This window comes from Aedes albopictus, chromosome 2 (genome assembly GCF_035046485.1).
Source record: "Aedes albopictus strain Foshan chromosome 2, AalbF5, whole genome shotgun sequence".
In the NCBI taxonomy this organism is placed as follows: domain Eukaryota; kingdom Metazoa; phylum Arthropoda; class Insecta; order Diptera; family Culicidae; genus Aedes; species Aedes albopictus.
In genome coordinates, this window is record NC_085137.1 from 317096338 (window position 1) to 317118328 (window position 21991).

The following is a 21991-nucleotide window of genomic DNA, read 5'->3' on the forward strand; positions in this document are numbered from 1 at the left end:
ATTTATTCATTTGCCATGTGTATATGTATTTATGGGAGGTGGGTAATTGGGAGGGTATTAAACATATTGTTGGGTGGAGGCGGGAGTAGTAGTTACCAGGCCCAAATCACGGAGATATCCTCCACAGGCATCACAATTATTGATTGCGGTGGTTGTGGTTAGATCAGCACGCTAACGCCGCTTAGCACTAAAGTGCATAATTTCCAGACTACACCAAAAATGTGTAACCCTTGCACATTTACAAAATCAGCTCCAGTGTCCGCAAAATCGTTAAATTCGCAAAAAATTTTGTACGCCAATCTAGATAGGTTTACTAGTGACCTTGGAAAACAAAAAAAAATCAACATTTCGCATCTAGACGAGTATACGAGCTGTTTTTTGAGAATGTGTAACTGTCACTCATTTTTGTGTGGTCTGGAAATTATGCACTTATGAGTATGTCTTACACATTTTAGTGCTGAGCAGTTTTAGCGTGAGCTCCAGCAACCTGCAATAGTCTATTTTACGAAACGACAACAGTGTTGATATTGATATTAACACTCACGGGCTTGGGCGTAACCTCCTGTCAAATTTTCATTCATGAAATGAGCGATCAGCTGATCCGAAACGTCTCGTAAAATGGCTCATATGGGTCATTCCACGCCAAGTGACCGACCGCTTGCAATCGACCATCACGGATTTGAACAAAATTTGGCTGAAACATTTGTTTAGATGGAAAAAGAAAAAATCCAAATTTTGGTGCCGATCGGATCACCCCTCGGCCCGTGGCAGCACCTCTCGTTTTGGCCGATATGAAAATTATCCTCTCTTTCTTTTATTTTTATCATTGAAACGATTGCACCTACACATTTTCGACCTTCGGCTTTTTTAAAGGAAATCGTTCAGGGAATCCAGAAAAAATATTATTTTTTTGATACAGTGTTGCCAGATATCATATTTTTCAATTTTAAAACTAAAAATCGATTTTTCTCAAAATACGTATATTTTGATTTTAAAAATTTTGATTCCATCGTGTTTATCAGACGTTTTTCGATCGAAAAAGCTTAACTCTCCAAGGTCATTTGCGTCGTTCCTGAGATATAGTGTTTTTAAGAAAAAATATCCATTTTTTTCATATAAAGTATCATATAAAATCAAGTGCAGTTTATAAATTTCGTAAAAAAACATTGTTCGATGCCATATAATCACGTTTTGTGCTGATTTGAACAATATCGAGTATAAAAAGGATTAAAAAAATTGTGACAGTGTTGCCAGTTTACCTTTTTTATTATACCATGAAACCTAACCTTCAAGTGTTTGACAATGCACAGCTTATTCTGAAAAGCTTGTCAAGTCCCAGGCAAATTTTCTGGCGCATTTAACGCCTCTATCGACAGCCACTCCAAGATGTGTACGGTCGGCTATGCTATGCTATGCTAACAACCTTACTTGAGTAAATACGTTTGATAGTATTTTATTTACACTATGTGCTGTGAAATTTTGACAGGATTTAGTTCAATTTTGACAAAGTTATTGAGTTTTTTCGGAATCACCTAAAAGATTTCTGAAGGACTGAAAACAAACCTTCAGCCATTAAAAAATAATGCAATGCACAATCAAAATCAATTGTAACCAAAACATTGTCGTCTGTCAAGATGTAGTTTTGGAAAAAATATGCTAGAAGAAAATTGGTTTTGATTTCGGGAAAATATGGGGGGAACAAGTCTCCCCAGGGATTAAGTCTCCTCAGTCTCCCCATAAAGGCGGGGTTGGGTATTAGAGGGTCGAGTAATGAAAATGCTGTCCTTCTCAATCAACCCCCTACAACCTACAGAGTAGCTCTGCCGCTAAACATGCACTAAGCATACAAGATCTCAATATGTCACCAAACTGTGCTTAAAGTATTAATTACAAGCAGATCGCACGCATCAGTTGATACACATTTTGCTACATCATTCAAGTTACTTCGTTTCCAATACGCGCCAGTTGGAAGCGCGCTATCAAAGCGACACAATGTCTTTGAAAGACAAATCTGCAGTGGTTCTTGGTGGCTTAGGTGGAATCGGGTTCGAGATAGGTAAACATCTGCTCCGTAATGGAATATCGGTAAGACTTGGAAATCCCTTATGCATATTCAGGTATATCCGTTGATATAATCAGAACCCTTTATCACCCGGTAGAAACTGTTTCTGCTTGATATCGTCCAAAACTTCGATGCTGAAAAACGTGCTGAGCTCCAAAGCTGCAACGTGGAAGGTGTGATCTTTTACAAACAATGCGATATTGCCAAGAAAGATCAAATGGAAAAACTACTTCGTTCTGATGTCGTTCAGAAGCTGCATTTCATTGACATTTTCGTGAATGCAGCTGGAATCATCAACGAACAAAATCCTGAGCTGGTTGTGGCGGTTAATTTGGTAAAAACAGAACATTTTCAATTATGATAAAAAAATACTGTAAAATTGTTTTTTTTTTATAGACCGGAGTTATCAACAGTTCTCTTATAGCGTTGGACATAATGTCTCTGGAGAACGCAGGTCTCGGAGGATACATCGTCAACCTTGCCTCTACCGCAGGTCTGGAACCGTTCCCGTACTGTTCTGTATACACTTCCACGAAACATGCGATAGTTGGATTCACAAGAAGTTTAGGGGTATTAACACAACAATTTCTTATATTTCTGGTGGAATGTTGCATAAATTGCCCTACGTTACAGATCGATACCGTACTTGTAAAAACGGGAGTAAAGTTCATCACAATTTGCCCGGGTGCAACGGAAACTGCCCTTTTTCGACAGAATAATATGGGAAGCGTTTTCCTTCTACCGTGGATGGAAGATCCGGGGAAGCAGATGATGAGACAAATTCCAGTGCAAAGGTAATTGAATCGTTAGTGCTTCATAAGTCAGTACATTACTCCAATCGAAAAATAAAAATCATCTTTCCAGCCCAAGCACTGTCGGGGAGTGTGTCATCCGAGCTCTTGTCGAAGGTGAAACAGGATCCGTATGGATCTGTGCTGCCGGAAAGATTCAATGTGCAACACTGCCACTCAGTTGGAACGAGTGGAACAGCTCCCATGACGGCTGATTTGTTTTGTGTGAAATTATGTAAATCATTCAATTAAGTATGAACAACTCGTGAAAAAAGTATACATATATATATATATATTAATTACTACACTAAATTCTACATTACTGTAATAGTTATTTATGTGACGAGTTTCAAAAAGTTGATTTTTTCAGCACGAGTGCTGAAAAAATTGAGTTTTGCAACGAGTTCCATACAAAATTTTATGCAATGATTTTTTCATAATGCAACTCATTTGAGTTGCATAATGTTCATAATGCAACTCAAATGAGTTGCATAATGAACATTATGCAACTATTTTTCATTATGCAACTCATTTCAGTTGCATAATGTACTGGTCCGGAAAAATAGATCATTATAATACTGAAATGAGTGATATAAAATTGAAATTATGATACTGAATTGCATAAAAGATTTTTTTTCAACAATCTCTTTTTGTATCACAATTATTATTATTATTACTTTATTATAGAGATTTTCAGCCCTAGATTTGTATCACAATGAATAATTACAATCCTCGACATTTAAACTAAGTGTTTTGCGTAGGGGGTGGGGGTAAGACGGACATGTTTAGGAAACACTCTGTTTTGACAGTGTAAACCAGGGGTTCCCAACCTTTTTAAGGTGGCGACCCCCTTAAGAATTGTCAAAACATCTGCGGCCCAATGAAAATTTTTAGAAAAAAATATGAATTAAATGAACGAAACTGAGTTTTTTGGGTACTGTGACGTAGCCGGAAATTTACTGTGGGAGGGATTTTCGATGATACTTTTTTTTATTCGACACTCACATTTCGTAAAAATCATGTCATGAATATTCGATTTGAGCAGTGCTGAAAATTTCATTTCGTCATATCTAAATTCAACCACCTACAGCTCATTTTAGAAGCTGAACCTGAGAATATCTATATATTTTGGCCGTCTTAGTTTTGTTCTGTTAGTTTTCTTCCAAGGAAGGTTTAAGAGGCAAAAAAACATGGAAAAAGTTTTTTAAAATTGGGTTTCGTGCATTTTGAACGGGGACTTGAACTTGGCTCTAGTCTTGGCTAGAAACTTGAAACGTTAAAAAAACGCAGTAGGCAAGACAAAGTTTGCCGGGGACAGCTAGTGGTATATGAAAAACTTGTGCGGCTAGACCAGTTCTGCAAGAAAGTCACGGAAAACCCGATATTTTTCGAATATTTGACGTAAATGTCACGGGCTACTTTTGAAAAATGCCAAATGATATTCACCGTGAATATCATTGGGATTTTTCGAAGGTAGTCCGTGACATTTACCTTAAATATTAGGAAAGTAGTGGTTTTTCCGTGACTTTTTAGCAGAACTGGCCTAGCCGCACAAGTTTTTCATATACCATATTCTCAGATTCAGCTTCTAAAATGAGCTGTAGGTGGTTGAATTTAGATATGACGAAATGCACTGGATTTGAGTCGTAACTGAAAAATAGCGGCGCAGCCGAAAAATTTTTTTCTGAAGGCTTTTTATACTGAAAATTTATTTCTCAAATTGCGGCTGGCGGTATACAAAATTGAAAATTGGTATAATTTGCACAAAAAAGAATAAAAATTTAACAATTTTTTTTCGGTAACATCGCGGCCCCCCTAGACTGGCATCACGGCCCCCCAGGGGGCCGCGGACCACCGGTTGGGAACTCGTGGTGTAAACAATGCGATAATGAAAGTTTCATCGCCATACTATTTACTTCAACTAAGGTACTTTACAGTCTGCAAGTCGGTTTTGCAATAAAATTTGATTTTCCATTACTTTTGAGATAAAAGTGATCTCTAAATGTATGTTTTTCAACAGTGTGGGTAAGACGGACCATTAGGGTGGGTAAAATAGACACGTTTGGAAAATTAGCTAATGAGCCATTAATTGTGCTAAATGATGTTTACGGCCGTTTATATTTGGTAGATCAATCATAGTAGAATCTAAATTTGGCCGGATCAATCATAGTAGAATCTAAATCTCTTAGCGAAACGTGTTTTTGCAAATTAAAATCTATTTTGTAAATTGGAAAACTCCATATACTGATAATCGCCTAACAGTATGCAATGCTCTGGTAATTCTACGAATTTCAAACTGGTTCAACATCAACAATTCTAATATAATGAATTTTTGAACAAGAAATCAATATGAAATGCTTTACACGGCTTCCACAATCATTTCTGTACTCCATAGATTTCAATCTGTGAACAATGTGTGGGTTTTAATGCATTTTTTTTCTTCTAAACCATAGGGGAAAAATCTGATCAACAAACACCCTAACAGGAAGGTTAGGGTAGTGTGGGGTTTAGGCCGTCATCTACAACAAAAGTAAAAGTCAGGACTACTCTATCCTCGACCCACTAAAACACATTCCTATGGTCGCCAAACCCTTCGTCTCTCCGGAACCACCAAGAAGGTATTGCTTCAGAGAGGGGCTAGTGCACATCGCACCCTCAAGGTTAGCTGCGTAGCCTGCAGCAACGAACATCGATGACTCGCTTTGGAGTGTCCATCGCGGTAGCATGCTGGCACTTAGCCAGTTTCCCGAGTGGTCCTCGCCACTCCCTTTGTCCTCGGAAGGCGGGCAGGGTCAACCCCGCCTGCGCCCAACTGCTTTGCAGACATCAAGAACTGATGCCCACGTGCAACCCGATCTGACCTGCTGAAGGCAAGGGTATCACTACCCTTCAGGCCCTATCAGCTGCACCAGAAGGTTGCTGACAGCAGGGTCTCCATCTGCCCCGACCCTTGCCGGGGACCCCTTTCCAACCGCGGGATCGGATCCAACCCAGTAGACCGACGCCACGACAGCACCGATACCGGGACTTCCTCTCCGCGGCCACTTAATCGCTGTAAGGGTCGATCTCGACCGCAGGGCACCGGTATGACCTACGAAGCCGACTCCGAACCCCTGGACCACCTCTTGTACTGCATCTGGACTAGCCATTCTCCGAGTTCACACGCCACCTCCTCTGTAGCTCCCAGACGATATGGGTGATAGTCGTTGAAACGGCGTTCCAGCCAAACTCATCCCTACACATCCTCTGGACCAAGTTGTCCGGGTTTGTGTCCTCCCCGCATGTGGCAAGCATGCGATCACGCATTGTGCGAAAACCAGTAATGACGCAGAGAGCGTCGTGTGACACGGTACGGTACGCGCTCGCAACCCTCAGGCACATAAGCCTGTAAGTACTTTGTAGAGAACTTTGTCGAGGGAGTGGGCAAGCCTCGGCTAGTCCTGGTAATTCGAATGGATAATGCGCACAAAACCGAATTCCAAATACGTTACATCGTTTTTATTGGCACCTTCTTACATAACATGAACCCCTATTGGGCTGACTCCTATCCACAGGCATTGTGCATGCACATCGCTTAATTCTAATGTCTATTTCGTACTCACGGACCCCCTCTAGACGGTGTCACTGTCCTGCAACCCTCGAGTCTGCACATCACCGTGCCAAGTGGCGCACCTTGTCGCGTCGATCCACGGGGCCTCCACCGTCAACGGATGGTTGCCTCCGACGAGTGTTCTCGCCAGCGTTGTTCACTCTGATGCAGCCTCACGCCAAATCTCTCCGGTGCGCCGTGCTGGGCAAATCGTTGGTTCACCAGATGACTGGCTTGTCGCCTGGCCTTGCGGTTGCTGCTGTACCGCGAACTTGCTTCCTACGCTGCTTCAAACCCGAATCCGATTCGGTCCCCGACTGATCAATGTTTCGTCACGTTTTCACCGCTGCACTTTTGTTCGTCACGTTCCTAGCTGCGCCTCCTCCGACAGCGTGACAAGTGCGCTCGGTTGCTCGGTCGTTCTGCACCCGATCGTGTCGTGCAACAGTCAGTGCTGCAACAAAAAAAACCCCAGTGTGGGGTTTTTGTGTGTGCGTGATCCTATTCACACCCTCGACTCCGACGGCTGCTTCGCCGACCTGGTGAGGTTTCTCACGTGCTTCCAATGATTCCTCGACGAACGGTTTTGGTCGTCTCCTACTATCGCTATTGTGTCGGGGATCGCACTTGCGAGCTGGCCGGAGCACCAAGGATGTTGTCTACCGCTCCACCGTTTAGTTTGGGATGGGATAACGTTGCTTTTCCACTTGGCTGCGCAGATTGATTCCTTGCCGAGATGCTTCGGGACTCGATGCTGTGTGTAACGCTGACTTCCCGATAATCGAACCGTATGCGATTCCGGCAGGATGACACTCTTAAGGTACGTTCCCAATCCGGCCAACTGACAACGATCAAATTAGGGTGCGGTTCACCGACAAACAACACTGTTCTCTCCGGCTCAACTCTTGGCTTCTGACACGCGCGACCGATCAGTAGGGACCGCTAGAGCCGAGGACTACTTTCCCTCACCGTGCCCGATCGTGCTTGTCGCGGCGTCGATGTGATCGTGCTGGTGTGCCCGTTGTCGTGTGTCTCATCTGCTCGCACGTTCGATTGTATGTTTGCGATCATGTCACACTTGCTTTCTTCTCACGATGCCTCAACCTCGTCTGTCGCCCAGGTATATGTGTTGGTATATGGTGGTTCGACTGTGGTGTGTTGCATTGCTAACCCTCGGTTGCGTTGCAGATTCCTCGCAGGGGTGTTCGACAAGCGATTCGCGAAGCACATTACATATAAGGATTTGTTCCTAGCATGGTTTTTTGTTTACACTTAATTTAGCCTAACTGTATCTTTTGCCTAACGGAATAATGTAACGTAACACAACTTTACCAAAGCGGCAGAGTTTTTCATGAGCGATGAATAATGCGCTCATGAAAAACTCTTCAACTTCCTTTAGGAAGTCGGTCAGAGTCGGATCCTGCCCTCAAAACCCTAGAGTCGAGCTCTAGATTTGATTCTTAATATCTATTGCGATGCATTACCTAACAAATCCACCACAAATCCACAAACGAAAACTACCAGCGAGTCCTGGAAAATTTGGCAGTCTACCAGCTAAATTCTGGCAAATTGACTCTGACTGATCCTGCTTCTCTCAACTATTTACCGCTCTGGCAAACATTCAACTTAATCCTACTTAGTTACTTTGCTAAACTAAGTGGATTAAACATAAAACGAGAAGCTATATGCAAGTGGAATAATTTGGTTGGCTGTATCTGGTTGTCTGGCCTAGGGACAAGAGGCATTTGCTCCCCTAGAATCGCCATGAGCCCATGTAAGGAGCTTTACCGCGCCCCCGGTCGCGTTACTTTCAGGTGGAATTTCATGACGACCCCCTAAAGACAACTGATACGGATCGGTTTTGTAGTTGCTATATTGGAATGCTGACGATGTCGTTTCGTCATTTGGTCGTCTTGTCGTTTCGATGCACTTCCGCCGGAGTCTCCCCCTGACGCATCCGAGTTCCAAACTCCCTCGTTTGAAGTGGGCGGTTTAACCGTAGTGTGGCCAGCAAAAAAAACACCTGTAGAAGGCCGGCAGGGTACCCGGGTACCCACGAAATGGAAATGATCATATCTCAGCGATTTTTCCACCGATTTTAAAAGTTTTTGCCTCATTCAACTCAGAAACTCATTATCTATCGAGATCGTATTTGGTTGGACCGGTCCGATCACCATGGGTACCGGAAAATCCGGATTTACGGATCCATGTTTTTATACTTACCTTACCGGTCAGGCTAAGGCCGGGGTGGCCTCTGCTGTACATAGTAGCCGCCTCCATTCCACTCGGTCCATGGCTGTTTGTCTCCAGTTCCGCACTCTGCGTAGGGTCCGCAGATCGTCCTCTACTTGGTCGACCCACCTAGCTCGCTGCGCTCCACGTCTTCTTGTACCGGTCGGATGACTCTCGAGAACCATTTTAGTCGGGTTGCTATCCGACATCCTGATGACGTGACCCGCCCACCGTAGCCTCCCGATTTTCGCGGTATGGACGATGGTTGGTTCTCCCAGCAGCTTATGCAGCTCGTGGTTCATTCGCCTTCTCCACGTCCCGTCTTCCATCTGCACTCCGCCGTAGATGGTACGCAACACCTTCCGTTCGAAAACTCCAAGGGCGCGTTGGTCCTCTGCACGTAGGGTCCATGTTTCGTGCCCATAGAGGACGACCGGTCTAATCAACGTTTTGTAGATGGTTAACTTCGTGTTACGGCGAACTTTATTCGATCGTAGAGTTCTGCGGAGTCCAAAGTAGGCACGATTTCCTGCCACAATGCGCCTCTGAATTTCTCTGCTGGTGTCGTTGTCGTCGGTCACCAGTGAGCCCAAGTACACGAATTCTTCAACCGCCTCGATTTCATCACCGTCGATATGAATTCGGGGTGGCGGGCGCGGTGATTCCTCCCTGGAGCCCTTTGCCATCATGTACTTTGTCTTCGACACATTAATGACTAATCCGATTCGCCTGGCTTCACTCTTTAGTCGGATGTACGTTTCCGCCATCGTCTCAAATTTACGAGCAATAATATCAATATCATCGGCGAAACCAAGCAGCTGAACGGACTTCGTGAAAATCGTCCCACTCGTGTTTATCCCCGCTCTTCGTATTACACCCTCCAAAGCAATGTTGAACAGCAAGCACGAAAGACCATCACCTTGCCGTAACCCTCTGCGAGATTCGAAGGGACTCGAGAGTGTCCCTGATACTCGAACTACGCACATCACTCGATCCATCGTCGCCTTGATCAACCGTATCAGTTTATCCGGGAATCCGTATTCGTGCATAATCTGCCATAGCTGTTCTCGATCGATTGTATCATACGCCGATTTGAAATCGATGAACAAGTGATGTGTGGGCACGTTGTATTCGCGGCATTTCTGCAACACCTGGCGGATGGCGAACATCTGGTCCGTTGTAGCGCGTTCACCCATAAATCCAGCCTGATATTGCCCCACGAACTCTCTTGCAATCGGTGATAGACGGCGGCATAAAATTTGAGAGAGTATCTTGTAGGCAGCGCTCAGTAGTGTGATCGCGCGGTAGTTCCCGCAATCCAACTTGTCGCCCTTTTTGTAGATGGGACAAACGATACCTTCCATCCATTCCTCCGGTAATACTTCCTCCTCCCAAATCTTGGTAATGACCCAGTGTAGTGCTCTCACCAGTGCTTCTCCACCGTATTTTAGAAGCTCGCTTGGTAGTTGATCTGCTCCAGCGGCTTTGTTGTTTTTCAACCGGCCAACCTCCTCCTCAATCTCTTGAAGGTCAGGGGCCGGAAGTCTTTCGTCCTGTGCACATACTCCTAGATCTGTTACCACGCCACCTTCGGTACTTGCAACGTCGCCATTGAGGTGCTCATCGTAATGCTGCCGCCACCTCTCGACCACCTCACGCTCGCTCGTGAGAATATTCCCGTGATTATCTCGGCACATGTCGGCTTGTGGCACAAAGCCTCTGCGCGAGCGGTTCAGCTTCTCGTAGAACTTTCGTGTGTCCTTAGCGCGGTACAGCTCTTCCATCGCTTCGCGATCTCGTTCTTCCTGCTGGCGCTTCTTCATCCGGAAGACTGAGTTCTGCCTGTTCCGCGCCTGTTTGTAACGTGCCTCATTCGCTCTCGTACGGTGTTGCAGCATTCTCGCCCATGCTGCATTCTTCTCGTTTTTCAACTGTTCACATTCGCCGTCGTACCAGTCGTTTCTGTGATTCGGAGTCGCGAAGCCTAGTGCTGTAGCCGAGGTACTACCTATGGCGGATCGGATGTCCCTCCAGCCATCTTCAAGTGTAGCTGCGCCAAGCTGCTCTTCCGTTGGTAGGGCCACTGCTAACTGCTGCGCGTAGTCTTGAGCCACTTCTACGTTACGAAGTTGCTCGATGTTGAGCCGCGGCGTTCGACTTCGACGCGTGGTGATAACTGTCGAAAGTTTTGAGCGCATGCATACAGCGACTAAGTAGTGATCCGAATCTATATTCGCACTGCGGTATGTGCGGACGTTGGTTATATCTGAGAAGAATTTACCGTCGATTAGAACGTGGTCGATTTGGTTTTCTGTTTGATGGTCGGGTGATCTCCAGGTGGCTTTGTGGATATCTTTGCGGGGGAAGAAGGTGCTTCGGACTACCATTCCACGGGAGGCTGCAAAGTTTACGCATCGCTGGCCGTTATCATTCGATACGGCGTGCAGGCTGTTTCGCCCGATTACCGGTCTGTACATTTCCTCCCTTCCTACCTGCGCGTTCATGTCGCCGACAACGATTTTCACGTCACGCGGCGAGCAACCATCGTATGTTTGCTCTAACTGCGCGTAGAACGCTTCTTTCTCGTCATCGGGTCTCCCTTCGTGTGGGCAGTGGACGTTAATGATGCTGTAGTTGAAGAAACGGCCCTTAACTCTCAACATGCACATCCTTGCGTTGATCGGCTGCCACCCGATCACACGTTGTCGCATCTTGCCCAACACTATAAATCCTGTTCCCAGTTCATTGGTGGTGCCACAGCTTTGGTAGAAGGTAGCCGCTCGATGCCCGCTTTTCCACACTTTCTGTCCAGTCCAACAAAGTTCCTGCAACGCCACGATGTCGAAGTTGCGGGGATGTAGTTCGTCGTAGATTATCCTGTCACATCCTGCGAAACCTAGTGACTTGCAATTCCATGTTCCAAGTTTCCAATCGTAGTCCTTATTTCGTCGCGTGGGTCTTTGCCGATTGTATCGAGTCGTATTTTCTCCTATGTTATTCGCAATGGGGATTTTTACGGGTGGCTTATTGGGCCTACGCCAACACTCCTGTCTCGCCGGAGGGCCATCGTGCCAGTTCTGTTTAACGTCCCAACCAACACTGGGACGACCACGCTGATGGGGCTACCACCTTGGATCTAGCTGGGCGTGGTGCAGCGTTTCTTACTCAGCCGCTGGATGCCAGAACAGACGCTGTTTGAGCCGCACCTCCTTGGTGAACAGACACTCGGATCGTACCTCCTCAATCTAGCTGAAGTCAGAAGGACAACAGTGCCCAGGCTGCACTACCAGCTAAGCACACAACTCTTAGCTGGCGGTCTTTGTCATCCATGTTTTTATACAATACAATATACGGGATTTTCGGTAGGTTAGTAGCAATTTCGGTACCAAGCATCGTAATATTGCTTTGGCATATTGTATCTGACTGGCCTGGAATCATAAAACGTGTTGACTTTGAAACTGTGATTTCGGAACACGCTTCTCGTGGGGCCATGGTTGACCATAAACACTTTAAGATATCCTAGCCTTAACAATGTGGGTTTCAATATGGTATAAGGACATGCTCCCAAAAATATGGATTTTCCGAAAACCACGGTGATTAGATCGGTCTAACCAAATATTTTCCCGATAGATGATGAGTTTCTGAGTTGAATGAGCTAAAAATTTCCAAAATCTATGAAAAATTGACGGAGATATGATTATTTCAATTACGTGGGTACCTGGGTACCCTGCCGGCCTTCCACGTAATAAAAAAATGCAGGAGCCCTTCCCCCTGCCCCTCCTCACTTTAAAATTCGGACAACCCCATTAATAGATGTATATTCACGAGTTCTAAGATCTAACAGAGTTCCAACATCCTAGTCTCAACAACCATTAAAATATCGAGATTTGAAATTGAAAAAGGTACCCGGGTACCCTGCTGGCCACATAAGTGTTAATTGGGTGCATCTAAGTGTTGCAATTCGGTCTTTGAAGTCTTCGCTTTGGTTTTCCGGTTCTGATCTGCCTTGCACGTGATAAGCGGCTTTGTTTGTCCTTTGTTGTTGTCTGGATTCAGTTTCTGGAGTTTCTACGTCTTTCTTGCGGTGACGAAATGCCTCCCCGGAAACCGGTATTGTCTCCTTTCTTTTCTCTACCCTTAGCACTGCACAGTCGATACTCCCTTGCACCGAATAGTGGCCGTAAGCTGCGACCGCCGCCGACCCGGCTTGTTGGGCCCTCGACCCGAGGCCTCAGCTCCTCCTATTCAGAAGACGATCTGTCGTACTAAGTAAAGCGTTGTCTACCGCTCTCTTAAGATTCACAAGACGGGGTTTTCCTGATTCAAGAATGGCGTGCAGTTCATTCCCTGGCGCGATAGGAAGGTTTGATCCGCTGTTTCTGCCTACGTTTGCTGTTCTGGTCCAACAGTGCATGTCCTTCGGGTGTCTGGCATCTGGAGCCTCCTTACTCACAATTGCTTTCAGGGTCCCAGTCTCCCTTGCCTGACGTAGGCTGCTGAATCAGTGTCTTTCGAATTTTGATGCTCGGAGTGTTCCTCAATGTCGTTTGAGTTCGAGACTTCCTTACCGGAGGTCGGCGTTGTCGATGTCTTGGAAGATTCCGTTGAACGTTTTTCAAAATCTCGCGTAGGAGAACGATGGTCCACAACCTGAGGTTGCCTTCATAGCTAGGTCTGGTCTAGGTGGAGAGGTAGTTTATACAAGTTTTTGCTCATCACACCTGACTTTTGCCATTTGTTCCGTTGGCGACGGATTTCTGGAGCATTGCTCATTGTTGACAGGCTCTGCCTGTGGACATAGCTGTATTTCTTAATCCGTTTTTATGTCTTTTGCGTGATACTGGCCCCTTTTTCCGGTAATCACATCTTCCAATTCATAGATATTTTTTCCTAGTACCTTTCTGATGACAGCTGGAGCAAATTTAGGGTTCAACTTTCGGTTGATGTGATCAGCCTTTGACGAAATCTCAAATTTGCGGCGCCAGACTACGTCTCCTTCTTTGAAGTTGACTGTTCGCTTCCGCAGATCATACCGCTGCTTAGACTTTTCTTGGTTGTCTTCGATACGCTTTACGATGAACTCCTGGATTCTTCTGATTCCGGACAGCCTCCGATCTTGCACTTTTTTCACGTCTCCTACTACGTTTAAATCTTGCAATTGATACAGGTCGGTATGCAGCACCAAATCTCGGCCGAAGTTCGCGAGGTGAGGACTCACTCCTGTCGATTCATGCTTCGCGCTGTTGATGGCTGCTAGGATGGATGGGATGTTTTCATCCCAGTTACGATGGTCATCGTCGATCAACGCTCTTATGCAGGTGATTAGGACTCTATTTACTCGCTCCGCGTTGTTGACCATTGGGCAATAGAATGAGGTCTTCATGTGGCGTATGTTGTGGCGTGTCAGCATCGATCGGAAAACTACTGACTGGAACTGTTTACCATTGTCCGAAAGGATAATGCGTGGATAGGAGTACTTTAAAAATACCTCGTTTTCCAGGAATTCCACGGTTCTGGTAGCGTCCGCGGTGCGCATCGCACGCACAACCACGTATTTCGTAACCCAATCTACCACCACCAACATCACCGTGTTTCCTTGTTTCGATCGAGTAAACGGACCAACGAAGTCTATGGAGATCAGCTCCCATGGAAGTTTCGCCGGTTTTCTCGCTCCCATTTGTGGCATCAGCGTGGAACTTGGAGTCTTACTGGCCTTGCAAGTGTCGCAATTTCTCACGTAGTGGTGAATGTCCTCCTGCATTTTTGGCCAGTAGAAGTTCGCTTTTATTTTCTGTAGCGTCTTGTATTTCCCGAGATGCGCCGCCGATGGAGCGTCGTGATATCGTTGCATTATCTCCTTGCGCTGTTCTTGTGGTACTACCTTTTTCCATCGGTGAATGAGTGAACCCATTTCGTCCTTGATGCGACAGTTTTTATAAAGCTCGTTATTTACCACTCGAAATTCCGGGAAGGAATCCGGCTTCTTTTTCACCCGTTCTGTCATTTCCTTGAACCACGCATCCGTTGTATCCCCCAGCGAGAACGTTGCCGTGTGCACAATCCTCGAGAGCGCATCTCAAAATCGAAGGCATTTAACCGCAGCAACCAGCGACTCATGAGAGCTGTCGGGTTTTTGAGAGATTTTAGATAGCTCAACGCCGCGTGATCGCAGTAGACCGTAAACCTCACCCCTTCTACATATCCTCGGAATTTCTCAATCGCTCTTATAACTGCGAGGCATTCCCTCTCGGTTACTGAATACTTCCGCTCCGATGACGACAATTTCTGTGAGAAATAGCAAACCGGATGCTCCGCCCCTTCTACCTCTTGGGTTAACACTGCTCCGATGGCCACGTCGCTCGCGTCACACGCTATGCTGAACTGTTTAGTGTAGTCCGGTGTAATGAGAACCGGTGCCGAAACTAACATCGATTTTAACTTCAGAAACGCTTCCTCTGCTTGCCTCGTCCAGCGGAATCTGGTTTTAGTTTTTGTGAGTTCTGTGAGCGGAGCTGCAATGTCTGCAAAGTCAGATATGAAGCGTCGGTACCAATTACAAACTCCTATGAAGCGTTGCACGTCCTTTCGACATTCTGGCACCGGGAAATTTACGATGCACTCCACCTTTTCTCTATCAACTTGCCATCCTTTCTCGTTCAGCACGTAGCCAAGATACTTGATTTCCTTTCTACAGAATTTTGACTTTTCAGCCGAAATCGTGAGATTCGCAGCCCGTAGTCTGCGAGCTACTTCCTCTAGTACCTTCAGGTGCTCTTCGAACGTCCGAGAACAGATTACAATGTCATCGAGATAGTGAAATACAAAGGGCTCCATGTCGGCGAACAGGTGTGTCATCACCCTGGCAAGTGCCTGACTTGCGGTGCATAATCCAAACGGCACGACTTTAAATTGGAAATGCCCTCGTGATGGCACTGTGAACGCTGTTAGAGGTCTCGATGATGGGTGCAACGGTAACTGCCAAAATGCGTCCTTCAGGTCAATGGTTGATATGTAGGCACAGCCACCCAAATTTCCAATGATTGACGAGATTTGTGGAATTGGGTAGCCTTCGTTAACGCTGACAGAGTTCAAATGTCGTGCGTCCAAACAAACGCGGTATTGGCCCGTTTTCTTCTTTACCGCGACTAGGGGATTATTCCAAGGTGAGAACACGGCCTCCTCAATCACGTCCAATGCGATCATTCTATCTGTTTCCTTGTAGACTTCTTGCAGTACGTATTGTGACATCGGGTAGTATCTTTGTTTTTTCGGAATCGCGTTTCCAACATCGATCCGGTGCTCGTAAATATTTGTTCTGCCCAACGTGCCATTGCTTGCTTTTGGAAACCGTGCTACTACTTCGTTCAGCAACCTTTGCTCTTCCGGCGACAGCTCTTTCATTGGTTCCAACGCTGACTCCTGCTCTTCCTCTTCGTTTGTTGTTGCTTGCATCGAACAGCAGATCGGCTTAACACCGAACTTGTTCCAGAAGTCCATGCCCAGTATAACACAATCCGGGATCGAAGGAACTAACAAAGTTGGCAATGTTTCGTGCCTGTTATTGTACGCTATTGGTAACCTGACGTAGTTGCTGATATCGTGTCGCGTTCCATCTGCTGTCTTAATGCCGCCTTTCACCGGTTCCTTGCGTAGTCCTAGCTCCTCTATCATCTTCGTGCTGTTTCCACCTAGCAAGGAGCAGTTTGCGCCGCTGTCCAGAAGAGCGGTGAGTTCGCGTCCGAGCACGTTGATGACTGCGTGTGGCCTGTTGTCAACTCCGGGGTTTATGATGACTGTGTCTAGATTTAATGTGTCGGGTACTTCTGAGGGTTCCATTGATTGATGCGGAGAAGTCATTCCCTCGGGTGCTGATTCCCCGCTTGCAGGTTTCCCGCGTCTGTTCTACATGTGAAGCAGCTACGCAGGGAAAACCCTTTTCTGCCACAGCGATAACAAAACAATATGGCTTGTGGCTTCGGACAATCCATAAATCGATGTCCCTCCTCGTCGCAATTCCAACAGATCATAACCGGACGGGCGATGTTGCTGGCTTGGTTCTGTAAGCCGCTCTGGAACGTGGAAGGGAAACTTTGATTTGAAGCGGGCCGTTGTTGGTGCCATCCTGGTGGATGTTGCTCTGACTGCCATACATGCTGTGGCTGCTGGTTGTAGGAATTGGATAAGAGTACCGGCGCCGGTTGCGGAGCTTGTACCGACTGCGGTCGTGATCTCTCTTGGTTCCATACCTCGTGTTGTCTTCCCGATTGCCACCTTTGATGTGATTGATTTGTTTGGGCCTGGGAGTGTTGTTGAAGTGGTGCTGTTTGTTGCGATAAGGATGCGCGAGCTTGGCTTTGAGACAAGAAACCCTGTTTTGATTGCTTCCGTTCAAACTGCCCCTTCAATGCGTTCACCTGTTGCTGTAGCTGTTCCATCTTGTTCTGCCATTCTCCTTCGTCTTCCTCGAACTCTTCCAAGACTCCCGTGTTGTGTGCGTCTTCCTTTCGACCCGCCATCTCCACTGTGTTCACCCTTGGATACCTGGACGGTTGAGTTGGCTGAAATGGTTTCGACGCACTTGCCGGAGTGGCAAAACTCGGTTCAAGCAGAGCGTTGTGTGGTACCGGAATTCTGCGCTGCCTGCTAAGCAACATTCTCGTTTCGTCATAGCTTGTACAAACCTCGACCATTTCTCTCAGATCAGCTGGGCGTACCGCTGTAACTATTGCTGCATAATCCGCATTCATGTTTTTCTTGACTATGAAAAACTTTTCCTCTTCCGTCATCGGTGGCGAAATGAAACGAAAGAGTGCTGCAATATCCCGGTAGTATTTGGCGAACGATTCACTTTGTCCCTGAAACCGAAAGCTGGCTTCTAATCGGAGTATTTGGGCATAACCACTAGGAAGAAACTCTCTTCTGATCTCTGACTTGAACGCTTGCCACGAGTACAATGATCTTTGCGACATGGCCCGAGCGTACCAGTCCAAGGCGTCATCCTGCAGAAGATGTTTGATTGAAGACAGCAGCGTTGCATCATTCATTCCCTCTGATTTGGCGAACGTTTCCACCCGATCTAAGAAGATGTTCAGCGAAGTTGTGTCCTTCTCTCCTCGGAATTTGAACGGCCAATTGTGAACTGCTTTTAACATTCGCCGATCATCCACACGTTCTGAGGCTACTGGTGGTCGATGCACTGTCAGTTCTCTGCGTGTAAGGCGTTCTAGCAGATCTGCGTATAGGCTGGCGTTGTTGGTAATGATGTTTCTAAACACCATTTCATTGTTGTCAACGTCCGATGGGGTGTCGTTATAGTCAAACTGCGCTCCTCCTGGTTGTAGGGAGACTGCTCTTCCCCTTCCTCTAACATTGCTGTTGAAACGTAGCTCTTGCGGATTCCTCAGTGTCAGTCCTCTTGCGCGACCGCCTCCCAATGGCGAACTTGTCGCTGTGAGATGAGGTTCGTAGTCTTCCCTGATGCTGCTGTTGTGTAGAGCTTGGTTGATGTCCCCTGCAGCTTGTGTGTTCCCTAGAAGTGGACCACTTTCGATGTGTGCAGCCTCGTCAATCCGTGCGGACCTGTGTGGTGAGCGCGCACCGAAATTGTGGTTGTCCTCCGGAGGATTGCTTCGATGTCGTTGCTGAGAGTCTGCAGCAAATCCAGCGGCTCCCGACCGTGCGTAGACTTCACTGATGTTGACCTGTGATGTCTTCTCTCTAGAATGCGGTGAACCGGTGGTGTTGTTAACTATGTCTGTTGCTTCTCTTGGCGGAACTATACTGTTCACTGCGCTTTCACTGCGATTACCACGTCGTCCGATCCTTGCTAATGCACTGTCTGCTTCACTGATTAACACCTTCACAAGTGAACATAATGTTTCTTTGACACTAATAAAGGGCGCGAGAGGTTGGATGATTTCCAACCTACGGTCGTAGTGAATAAGACGCGAACGTAACTGGCTTATGGCTACCGGGTCTTTTATCTGGATAGCCTCGTCTACCAATTTGCGTAACTCCCCAATGCTTGCTTGACAGGTCTCGATATTTGATGTTGAACACATTACATGTTCCGAGTTTTGATGAACTGTTTGTAGTGCATCTTCTTGAGCCGTGAGTTCTTTCAACTTTAGAACCTTGTTTCTGTGTGTCATAGGCCCGAGATTGACAACAAAGCGAAGGGCAAGTTCGTAGTCAATCTCTTCATTGCTCAATTGCGTCAAATCCATCTTAACTAGCTTTCCAAACCTTGATCCAAACCAACTATAAAGCTCAAAATAGACGTGAGCAAAATTATCCACAAATCTCTTAAATTAGCCGCTAATAATCTTACTGGTAATGTGTGGGGTATTCAGTTGGGCGCCAGTGTAGAGAACTTTGTCGAGGGAGTGGGCAAGCCTCGGCTAGTCCTGGTAATTCGAATGGATAATGCGCACAAAACCGAATTCCAAATACGTTACATCGTTTTTATTGACACCTTCTTACATAACATGAACCCCTATTGGGCTGACTCCTATCCACAGGCATTGTGCATGCACATCGCTTAATTCTAATGTCTATTTCGTACTCACGGACCCCCTCTAGACGGTGTCACTGTCCTGCAACCCTCGAGTCTGCACATCACCGTGCCAAGTGGCGCACCTTGTCGCGTCGATCCACGGGGCCTCCACCGTCAACGGATGGTTGCCTCCGACGAGTGTTCTCGCCAGCGTTGTTCACTCTGATGCAGCCTCACGCCAAATCTCTCCGGTGCGCCGTGCTGGGCAAATCGTTGGTTCACCAGATGACTGGCTTGTCGCCTGGCCTTGCGGTTGCTGCTGTACCGCGAACTTGCTTCCTACGCTGCTTCAAACCCGAATCCGATTCGGTCCCCGACTGATCAATGTTTCGTCACGTTTTCACCGCTGCACTTTTGTTCGTCACGTTCCTAGCTGCGCCTCCTCCGACAGCGTGACAAGTGCGCTCGGTTGCTCGGTCGTTCTGCACCCGATCGTGTCGTGCAACAGTCAGTGCTGCAATAAAAAAAACCCCAGTGTGGGGTTTTTGTGTGTGCGTGATCCTATTCACACCCTCGACTCCGACGGCTGCTTCGCCGACCTGGTGAGGTTTCTCACGTGCTTCCAATGATTCCTCGACGAACGGTTTTGGTCGTCTCCTACTATCGCTATTGTGTCGGGGATCGCACTTGCGAGCTGGCCGGAGCACCAAGGATGTTGTCTACCGCTCCACCGTTTAGTTTGGGATGGGATAACGTTGCTTTTCCACTTGGCTGCGCAGATTGATTCCTTGCCGAGATGCTTCGGGACTCGATGCTGTGTGTAACGCTGACTTCCCGATAATCGAACCGTATGCGATTCCGGCAGGATGACACTCTTAAGGTACGTTCCCAATCCGGCCAACTGACAACGATCAAATTAGGGTGCGGTTCACCGACAAACAACACTGTTCTCTCCGGCTCAACTCTTGGCTTCTGACACGCGCGACCGATCAGTAGGGACCGCTAGAGCCGAGGACTACTTTCCCTCACCGTGCCCGATCGTGCTTGTCGCGGCGTCGATGTGATCGTGCTGGTGTGCCCGTTGTCGTGTGTCTCATCTGCTCGCACGTTCGATTGTATGTTTGCGATCATGTCACACTTGCTTTCTTCTCACGATGCCTCAACCTCGTCTGTCGCCCAGGTATATGTGTTGGTATATGGTGGTTCGACTGTGGTGTGTTGCATTGCTAACCCTCGGTTGCGTTGCAGATTCCTCGCAGGGGTGTTCGACAAGCGATTCGCGAAGCACATTACATATAAGGATTTGTTCCTAGCATGGTTTTTTGTTTACACTTAATTTAGCCTAACTGTATCTTTTGCCTAACGGAATAATGTAACGTAACAACTTTCCAGCTTCCGTCGGTAGCATTTAGTACTTTGCGCGGTGCCCCACGCCGGGCCGCCATACCTAAGTATGGACGTAGCAACACTAGCCAGAAGCTTGCGCTTACTGGCGTACACCGCAGAGCTATTGGACATCATCCGGGACAGTGCCGCAATAGCTGTGGAGGCTCTTTTACAGGCATAATCGACGTGGCTGCCGAAGGTAAGCTTATCGTCGATCATCACGCCCAAGTGTTTGACGGAGCGCTTTGATAGGATAGTGCACTCTCCAACACTGATCTCCGTCTGCTGCTCCGACTTCAGGTTGTTAACAACCGTCACCTCTGTCTTGCGCTCCAGTTTCCTGGACCGCATCCACACCTCCACAACCTTGATTGAATGGTTGGTAGTCAACTTTACCTCCTCAATCGATTCACCGTAGACTTCGAGCGTAATGTCGTCGGCAAATCCAACAATCACCACTCCCACTGGGTACTCTAACCTCAACACCTCGTCGTACATGACATTCCATAACACCGGATCCAAGATGGAACCTTGTGGGACTCCTGAGGTTATGTGAAAGCACTTCCGACCCACCTCCGTGTCGTAGACTAGTACACAATTCTGAAAGTACCTTCCGAGAATCTTGTACAGGTATACCTGTACAAGATTCTCGGAAGGTACTTTCAGAATCGGTATCCCCAGACGCAAGAGCGCATCGGCAATAGCAGACCAGCTGGCGCTATTAAACGCATTTCTTACACCCAGAATCACTACCGCGCAAAAGCGAATTCCTCTCCTCTTAGGCTCGAGTGCTTTCTCGGCGGTTTTTAAAACCGACAAGATAGCGTCTACGGTGGACCTCCCCTTCCGGAAGCCGTACTGGTTACTCGAAAGACCATTTTCGCCCTCGGTGAACCTCAACATTCTATTGAGGATGATCTTTTCGAGCACCTTCCCCGCCGTGTCAATCAAGCATATTGGTCTATATGCCGACGGGTCTCCGGGTGGTTTCCCCGCCTTTGGCAATAGTACCAGGCTCTGTCTCTTCCAAGCTTCTGGGAAAACTCCCTCGTCCAGGCATTTCTGCATATCAGACCTGAACATCTCGGGAGCCTCTGCAATAGATACTTTTAAGGCCAGGTTCGGAACTCCGTCCGGACCTGGGGCCTTACCTACGCTAAGGGACTTAGCTATAGACTGTTTCAGAAATTATAAATACACTAACGATTGACTGTCATTTTAATTTTAGAGTGATATGCAGGAAAGTTCCTAATAGGTCATATAGTAAACACTCTAAGGATACAAGTAATACCAACTTTGTAACCATTTCGTGCAAAAGATAGAAAATCAAGATCTGTGAACCAAAGGTTAAAAATTAGAAGTTGCACAAAACGGTCATGAGATATAAGACAGTGGAAGATAAAAAATCTCATAAATGAAACATTTCTTTAACAAAC

The 21991-nt window shown here is 46.7% G+C and overlaps 1 protein-coding gene across 1 annotated transcript; it reads left to right on the forward strand.

Moving 5' to 3' along the window:
• The first annotated feature begins 1688 nt into the window (after positions 1-1688).
• Positions 1689-3135, forward strand: LOC115257986 (alcohol dehydrogenase 1-like). The gene is made up of 5 exons (XM_029857967.2): positions 1689-2085; positions 2160-2396; positions 2459-2632; positions 2696-2856; positions 2927-3135. The coding sequence occupies exons 1-5, from the start codon at positions 1993-1995 to the stop codon at positions 3066-3068; spliced, it is 807 nt and encodes a 268-aa protein (XP_029713827.2). The 5' UTR covers positions 1689-1992; the 3' UTR covers positions 3069-3135.
• The last annotated feature ends 18856 nt before the right edge of the window (positions 3136-21991 follow it).

Coding starts and splice junctions, on each gene's coding strand:
- LOC115257986 (XM_029857967.2), top strand. CDS start 1,993: ATGTCTTTGAAAGACAAATCTGCAGTGGTTCTTGGTGGCTTAGGTGGA. Junction 2,397..2,458: donor TGGTTGTGGCGGTTAATTTG/GTAAAAACAGAA, acceptor TTTTTTTTATAG/ACCGGAGTTATCAACAGTTC. Junction 2,857..2,926: donor AGACAAATTCCAGTGCAAAG/GTAATTGAATCG, acceptor TCATCTTTCCAG/CCCAAGCACTGTCGGGGAGT.